General features: G+C 49.1%; 1 protein-coding gene across 1 annotated transcript; it reads left to right on the top strand.

The window, feature by feature from the left end:
• Nucleotides 1–6,163: 6,163 nt before the first annotated feature.
• LOC311125333 (frizzled-5-like) lies at nucleotides 6,164–7,927 on the top strand (the record flags this gene model as incomplete). The annotated part of the gene is made up of 1 exon (XM_084199380.1): nucleotides 6,164–7,927. The coding sequence occupies exon 1, from the start codon at nucleotides 6,176–6,178 to the stop codon at nucleotides 7,925–7,927; it is 1,752 nt and encodes a 583-aa protein (XP_084055506.1). The 5' UTR covers nucleotides 6,164–6,175.
• Nucleotides 7,928–8,365: the final 438 nt, after the last annotated feature.

Below are 8,365 nucleotides of genomic sequence, written 5' to 3'. Positions count from 1 at the left end.
GAGTCTGTTTGAGTGTTAGGACAAGGAGAGCAATATAGTTGTGTGAGAAAATATCAACCCTATCCTGTATGAATGTTCCCTGACCTTAAAGAGACAGGTTAAGAGAAACAGGCTAAGAGTGAAAACATGGCCTTCGTCCCAAATGGCCCCCATCTTTCCTATATAGTGCACTACTTTTGACCTGGGCCCATAGGGCTCTGGTCAAAAGTAGTGTACTGTATAGGGAATAGGGTGCCATTTGGGACACAGACATGCTTTGTGGAAAGGCAACTCCATGTGAACACAGTGCAGTCTATGTCTTGCGTTTTGGATCCATTGTCATGCATGCCTTGACTCAGTCCTGCTAGGTCAACACACAAAGCATGCCTGTTGTTTACCTTACCTCCCAACCTCCCTCCCTCCCTCCCTACCTCTCTCTCTCTCTCCCTACCTACCTACCTACCTACCTACCTACCTACCTACCTACCTACCTACCTACCTACCTACCTACCTACCTACCTACCTCTCTCCCTACTTCCCTATGTACCTACCTACCTACCTACCTCCCAACCTCCCTCCCTACCTCTCTCCCTACCTACCTACCTACCTACCTACCTACCTACCTACGTACCTCCCTACCGCCCTCCCTCCCTCCCTACCTCTCTCCCTACCTACAGTGCATTTGGAAAGTATTCAGAAATTGATTAAATAAAATAAAATCCTCATCAATCTACACACAATACCCCATAATGACAAAGCGAAAACAGGTTTTTAGAAATCTGTGCAAATGTATTAAAAATAAAAAACTGAAAAACCTTATTTACATAAGTATTCAGACCCTTTGATATGAGACTCGAAATTGAGCTCAGGTGCATCCTGTTTCCATTGATCATCCTTGAGATGTTTCTACAACTTGATTGGAGTCCACCTGTGGTAAATTCAATTGATTGGACATGATTTGGAAAGGCATTCATCTGTCTATATAAGGTCCCACAGTTGACAGTGTATGTCAGATCAAAAACCAATGGCCTCCATCATTCTTAAATGGAAGAAGTTTGGAACCACCAAGACTCTTCCTAGAGCTTGCCACCCGGCCAAACTGAGCAATCGGGGTAGAAGAGCCTTGGTCAGGGAGGTGACCAAGAACCCGATGGTCACTCTGACAGAGCTCCAGAGTTCCTCTGTGGAGATGGGAGAACCTTCCAGAAGGACAACCATCTCTACAGCACTCCACCAATCAGGCCTGTATGGTAGAGTGGCCAGACGGAAGCCATTCCTCAGTAAAAGGCACATGACAGCCCGCTAGGAGTTTGCCAAAAGGCACCTAAAGACTCTCAGACCATGAGAAACAAGATTCTCCGGTCTGATGAAATCAAGATTGAACTCCTTGGCCTGAATGCCAAGCGTCACGTCTGGAGGAAACCTTGCAGCATCCCTACGGCGAAGCATGGTGGTGGCAGCATCATGCTGTGGGGATGTTTTTCAACGGCAGGGACTGGGAGACTAGTCAGGATCGAGGGAAAGATGAACGGAGCAAAGCACAGAGAGATCCTTGATGAAAACCTGCTCCAGAGTGCTCAGGACCTCAGACTGGGGCGAAGGTTCACCTTCCAACAAGACAACGACCCTAAGCACACAGCCAAGACAACGCAGGAGTGGCTTCGGGACAAGTCTCTGAATGTCCTTGAGTGGCCCAGCCAGAGCCCGGACTTGAACCCAATCGAACATCTCTTGAGAGACCTGAAAATAGCTGTGCAGTGACGCTCCCCATCCAACCTGACAGAGCTTGAGAGGATCTGCAGAGAAGAATAGGAGAAACTCCCCAAATATAGGTGTGCCACGCTTGTAGCGTCATTACCCATGAAGACTTGAGGCTGTAATCGCTGCCAAAGGTACTTCAAAAAAGTACTGAGTAAAGGGTCTGAATACTTATGTAAATGAAATATTTCCTTTTTTTTAAAAATAAATTTGCAACAATTTCTAAAAATCTGTTTTTGCTTTGTCATTATGGGGTATTGTGTGTAGTTTGATGAGGGGGGAAAATAATGTAATCAATTTTAGAATAAAGCTGTAACGTAACAAAATTTGAAAAAAGTCAAGGAGTCTGAATACATTCCGGATGCACTGTACCTCCCTCCCTCCTTCCCTCCTTCCTTCCTTCCTTCCTTCCTTCCTTCCTTCCTTCCTTCCTTCCTTCCTTCCCTCCCTCCCTCCCTCCCTCCCTCCCTCCCTCCCTCCCTCCCTCCCTCCTTCCTTCCTTCCTTCCTTCCTTCCTTCCTTCCTTCCTTCCTTCCTTCCTTCCTTCCTTCCTTCCTTCCTTCCTTCCCTCCCTCCCTCCCTCCCTCCTTCCTTCCTTCCTTCCTTCCTTCCTTCCTTCCTTCCTTCCTTCCCTCCCTCCCTCCCTCCCTCCCTCCCTCCCTCCCTCCCTTCCTTCCTTCCTTCCTTCCTTCCTTCCTTCCTTCCTTCCTTCCTTCCCTCCCTCCCTCCCTCCCTCCCTCCCTCCCTCCTTCCTTCCTTCCTTCCTTCCTTCCTTCCTTCCTTCCTTCCTTCCTTCCTTCCTTCCTTCCTTCCTTCCTTCCTTCCCTCCCTCCCTCCCTCCCTCCCTCCCTCCCTCCTTCCTTCCTTCCTTCCTTCCTTCCTTCCTTCCTTCCTTCCTTCCTTCCTTCCTTCCTTCCTTCCCTCCCTCCCACTTCCCTCCCTACTTCCCTCCCTCCCTCCCTCTGTCTGCACTCATTTAGAATGCATGAGAGTTGTCTGAGGGCCAGAGCCTAGACAGGTCTGGTAATAAGGAGTGGTTCAATGAGCATGCAATAATTTGGTGGTGGTTCTTCAGTGAGTGCATACTATCCCTTAAAATACAGTGAGGGAAAAAAGTATTTGATCCCCTGCTGATTTTGTACGTTTGCCCAATGATCAGTCTATAATTTTAATGGTAGGTTTATTTGAACAGTGAGAGACAGAGTAACAATCCAGAAAAACGCATGTCAATGTTATAAATTGATTTGCATTTTAATGAGGGAAATAAGTATTTGACCCCCTCTCAATCAGAAAGAGTTCTGGCTCCCAGGTGTCTTTTATACAGGCAACTAGCTGAGATTAGGAGCACACTCTTAAAGGGAGTGCTCCTAATCTCAGCTTGTTACCTGTATAAAAGACACCTGTCCACAGAAGCAATCAATTAATCAGATTCCAAACTCTCCACCATGGCCAAGACCAAAGAGCTCTCCAAGGATGTCAGGGACAAGATTGTAGACCTACACAAAGGCTGGAATGGGCTACAAGACCATCGCCAAGCAGCTTGGTGAGAAGGTGACAACAGTTGGTGCGATTATTCGCAAATGGAAGAAACACAAATGAACTGTCAATCTCCCTCTGCCTGGGGCTCCATGCAAGATCTCACCTCGTGGAGTTGCAATGATCATGAGAACGGTGAGGAATCAGCCCAGAACTACACGGGAGGATCTTGTCAATGATCTCAAGGCAGCTGGGACCATAGTCACCAAGAAAACAATTGGTAACACACTACGCCGTGAAGGACTGAAATCCTGCAGCGCCCGCAAGGTCCCCCTGCTCAAGAAAGCACATATACAGGCCCGTCTGAAGTTTGCCAATGAACATCTGATTCAGAGGAGAACTGGGTGAAAGTGTTGTGGTCAGATGAGACCAAAATCGAGCTCTTTGGCATCAACTCAACTCGCCGTGTTTGGAGGAGGAGGAACGCTGCCTATGACCCCAAGAACACCATCCCCACTGTCAAACATGGAGGTGGAAACATTATGCTTTGGGGGTGTTTTTCTGCTATGGGGAGAGGACAACTTCACCGCAACAAAGGGACGATGGACGGGGCCATGTACCGTCAAATCTTGGGTGAGAACCTCCTTCCCTCAGTCAGGGCATTGAAAATGGGTCGTGGATGGGTATTCCAGCATGACAATGACCCAAAACACACGGCCAAGGCAACAAAGGAGTGGCCCAAGAAGAAGCACATTAAGGTCCTGGAGTGGCCTAGCCAGTCTCCAGACCTTAATCCCATAGAAAATCTGTGGAGGGAGCTGAAGGTTCGAGCTGCCAAACGTCAGGCTCGAAACCTTAATGACTTGGAGAAGATCTGCAAAGAGGAGTGGGACAAAATCCCTCTTGAGATGTGTGCAAACCTGGTGGCCAACTACAAGAAATGCCTGACCTCTGTGATTGCCAACAAGGGTTTTGCCACCAAGTACTAAGTAATGTTTTGCAGAGGGGTCAAATACTTATTTCCCTCATTAAAATGCATATCAATTTATAAAAAAATGTACATGCGTTTTTATGGATTTTTTTGTTTGTTATTCTGTCTCTCACTGTTCAGATAAACCTACCATTAAAATTATAGACTGGTCATGTCTTTGTCAGTGGGCAAACGTACAAAATCAGCAGGGGATCAAATACTTTTTTCCCTCACTGTACATCTGTAAACCAGTGAGTATAGCAGATTGGCAAAAGTTGGACTGGTCCAATAATGCACTATTATCATGGGTAGGTAGGGCCTTGAGTTGTTCCTGACCATGTGCAAGCTAAGACCCTGAGACTGAACCTAGGAACCTATAGGAAGTGATGTCTAGATGATGTGTTTTTTTTTCCTGCAGGTTTGTGTTGATGAATCAGGCTGCAGGAATGGGCCCCTAGCACAGGAGGCTGCTGGGGAGAATAGCTCAAAATAATGGCTGGAACGGCACAAATGGAATGGCATCAAACATATGGAAACCATGTATTTGATGTATTTGATACCATTCCACTAATACCACTCCAGCCATTACCATGAGCCCATTCTCCCCAATTAAAGTGCCATCAACTTCCTATGGCCCCTACAGGAACCCATGAACACACACACTTTCCAAGACGATCCCCACCCTTCATTTGTCCCTACATTGACTCTCTTTATTTATTTATTTGACCCACGATGCATATACAGTTTACACCTTGAAGTGCAGGTGCGTTAATGTCTCCAAATGCCACCTGTCCCTCCACATCCGGTACATTTTGGTAAACCATAAATTAACTGATTTGGTCAACGCTATAGCCCAAACGTAGGTCCTGATTGGTCCAAAAGGTACAAGGAGCGCGGCGTTGGACTGCGAGTAGGCGTGGTGAAGCTATTCAAACGGTCCTTGGTCAATATAACTGAGTGCTCGAGGGCTGGCGCTGTGGATGAGGTGGGCGTTCTGTAGCAGGGGTCTCTTCCACTTGGGCAGCAGAGCGAGTTATTTCGGCTCAAGCACTTTGAGATGTGTAGCGCGACACCTGTTAATATCATTGGAGACAAGTTTGGAAAACAAGTGCTGAAGTTTTGAATAAAACGGCTCAGTGGTTGTCCAAGTGATACATTTGGTTGGACAAAGAAAAGCGTAACGAGTTTCCCAAACTTTGGAAAGAGAGTAGAGCAAGTGGACGTTTATCCGAAACCTGTTTTCTACCCTGAGGTTCAGACCCCGAGAGCGGCTGCATGAAGAGTGGATTCTGTTTTTATTGGATTGTAATCTGGATTTTAAATTAAACGCTTGGGGCGTTTTACGCACCATAAAGGAGAGAAACATTTAGATTATTTTCAAAACAGTTTTGCTTCCAAGTGCTTTTATTGTTCACAGAGACGCGGTGAGAGGGGTTCCTCTTATCAAGGCACGGGTGACTTCACCTGTCATGCGGAATACAAACTGGAGGAATAGGAAATTGTTTCTGGCTTAAGCCTATGGTTACAGTTGTTACATTTATTGCCGCGTGCTCGAAATGCAAGGAAAAGGGAAATTAATTTTCAACTCAAGTAATTGTAAAGCTTGGTGAATGATTTACAATTGAATGCAACCTCTTTAGAGCCTCGGTCGACTTGGTGTTCATAGGCCATCTTCCGAAATCCTCACAAGATTTATTGGATAAAACACTGGCACTATATTTCAGGGGTTTTCGGATCTTGGCTGCTGCATTTATAATCACCATGGTTCATGCTGTTGGAAGAGAATCCGCAACCTGCAGTCTGGAATGAAACTTGTCTGTGATTTATAGAACAGAGGACTGTTGGAGCAATTACGCTCTCCTGGGATTTCATATTTCGGAGATGCAGTCATAAATGAAAGGAAAGCCTGAGCTTAGAAAATACTAAAGTCCACAGCGCAATTCCTGTCATTTTTCTACCTATATATTTTTAAAGGAAATATCCCACTTCCCCATGGCGACCACAGTCAAACCCCCGCTGTGTGGTGTCGTCCGTTGGCTGCTCGCGCTGCTCCTCTCCCAGCTGCCCCCGCTCGCGCACGCCGCCTCCAAGGACATAGTGTGCGAGCCCATCACGGTTCCCATGTGTAAGGGCATCGGGTACAACCTCACCTACATGCCCAACCAGTTCAACCACGACAGCCAGGAGGAGGTGGGGCTGGAGGTCCATCAGTTCTGGCCCTTGGTCCGCATCCGCTGCTCCCCAGACCTGCTCTTTTTCCTGTGTTCCATGTACACCCCTATCTGTCTGCAGGACTACAAGAAGCCCCTGCCCCCCTGCCGCTCTGTGTGTGAGCGGGCCAAGCGAGGCTGCTCCCCCCTCATGATCCAGTACGGTTTTGAGTGGCCAGAGAGGATGAGTTGTGAGCAGCTGCCTCAGCTGGGAGACGAGACTCTGTGTATGGACCAGAACAGTAGTGAGACCACCACCCTCTCCCCTCCCTTCCCCAAACCCACCCCCAAGGGCACCCGCCGCAGGCAGCCCGCCCCCAAGCCCCCCGCCCCACAGGAGTGTGACCGGGACTGCCGCTGTCGGGACCCTCTGGTGCCCATCAAAAAAGACACCCACCCCTTATACAACCGGGTCCACACTGGCCCTGTGGATAACTGTGCCCAGCCCTGCCACCACCCTTACTTCTCCCAGGACGAACGCACCTTCACCACCTTTTGGATCGGCCTGTGGTCCGTCCTGTGCTTCATCTCCACCCTGACCACGGTGGCAACCTTCCTCATCGACATGGAGCGCTTCCAGTACCCCGAGAGACCCATCATCTTCCTGGCTGCCTGCTATCTCTTTGTCTCCCTGGGCTACATTATACGACTAGTGGCGGGTCACGAGAGGGTGGCGTGCGCTGGGAGCGGAGACCAGAAGCACATCCTGTATGACACCACGGGCCCCGCCCTGTGTACCCTGGTCTTCCTGCTCATCTACTTCTTCAGCATGTCCAGCTCCATCTGGTGGGTGGTGCTCTCCCTGACCTGGTTCCTGGCCGCGGGAATGAAGTGGGGCAACGAGGCCATCGCTGGCTACTCCCAGTACTTCCACTTGGCTGCCTGGCTGATTCCCAGTGTCAAGTCCATTGCGGTCCTCGCTCTGAGCTCTGTGGACGGAGACCCGGTGGCAGGGATCTGCTACGTGGGGAACCAGAGTCTGGAGAGCCTGAGAGGGTTTGTGTTAGCTCCCCTTGTGGTCTACCTCTTCACCGGCTCCCTGTTCCTCCTAGCGGGCTTTGTGTCTCTGTTCCGCATCCGCAGCATCATCAAACAGGGAGGGACCAAAACAGATAAACTGGAGAAGCTGATGATCCGGATTGGGTTGTTTACGGTGCTTTACACAGTTCCTGCTACTATAGTAGTAGCCTGCCTGGTGTACGAACAGCACTACAGGCCTGGCTGGGACCAGGCTCTATCCTGCTCCTGTCAGGCTGAGAGACAGAGGCTGGGCCTGGGGCCAGACTACGCCGTCTTTATGTTGAAATACTTCATGTGTCTGGTGGTGGGCATCACGTCGGGGGTGTGGATCTGGTCTGGGAAGACCCTGGAGTCGTGGAGGAGGTTTACTGCTCGCTGCTGCCCCTGTTGGGTCTCCATGCTCACCGTGCCCCCCTCCATGTACATCGAGGCCAGCACTGCCCTCACGGGACACCCCGGGGCTGCTCTTCCACCAGGGTCCTACCACAAACATGCCCCGCCCTCACACGTGTGAATGGGACCTCAGAGGGTAGAGGAGCCCCTAATGCCATGTGTCCAGTGATAGCCTCCCTGTCATATGAGAACGGGCTTCACCTGGACATTGGACAAGATGGTGAATGTGATAAAGCACCACGCAGTTCTCTGGAAGCAAAAGGGTCAGAGGACGAGGAGGAGATAACCAAGTCATTCCACAGGTTGTAAATACAACAGTTATCGACAAACCTGCCTCATTGACTCTCTTCTTGGAACACAGAACAGGAAAAAATGTGTTTTAAACCGAAAAGAAAAGAGGGATATTGTAGAAATCCCAATGTGAATTTCTTTGAAAGAAATGGGACGTTTGTATCATATGAGCTCTTTGGTACAACTGGTGCGCATTGCTGCTTTACAACTACTTCAACAGACCCACAGGGTTATTCTACTCTTACCCTACGAGGCACGAAGCCTGCTG

The sequence above is a fragment of the Coregonus lavaretus genome (genome assembly GCF_964263955.1).
Source record: "Coregonus lavaretus genome assembly, contig: HAP1_SCAFFOLD_2045, whole genome shotgun sequence".
Classification (NCBI taxonomy): Eukaryota; Metazoa; Chordata; class Actinopteri; order Salmoniformes; family Salmonidae; genus Coregonus; species Coregonus lavaretus.
Note: the sequence above shows the minus strand (reverse complement) of the source record. Positions and strands in the feature narration are given on the sequence as shown.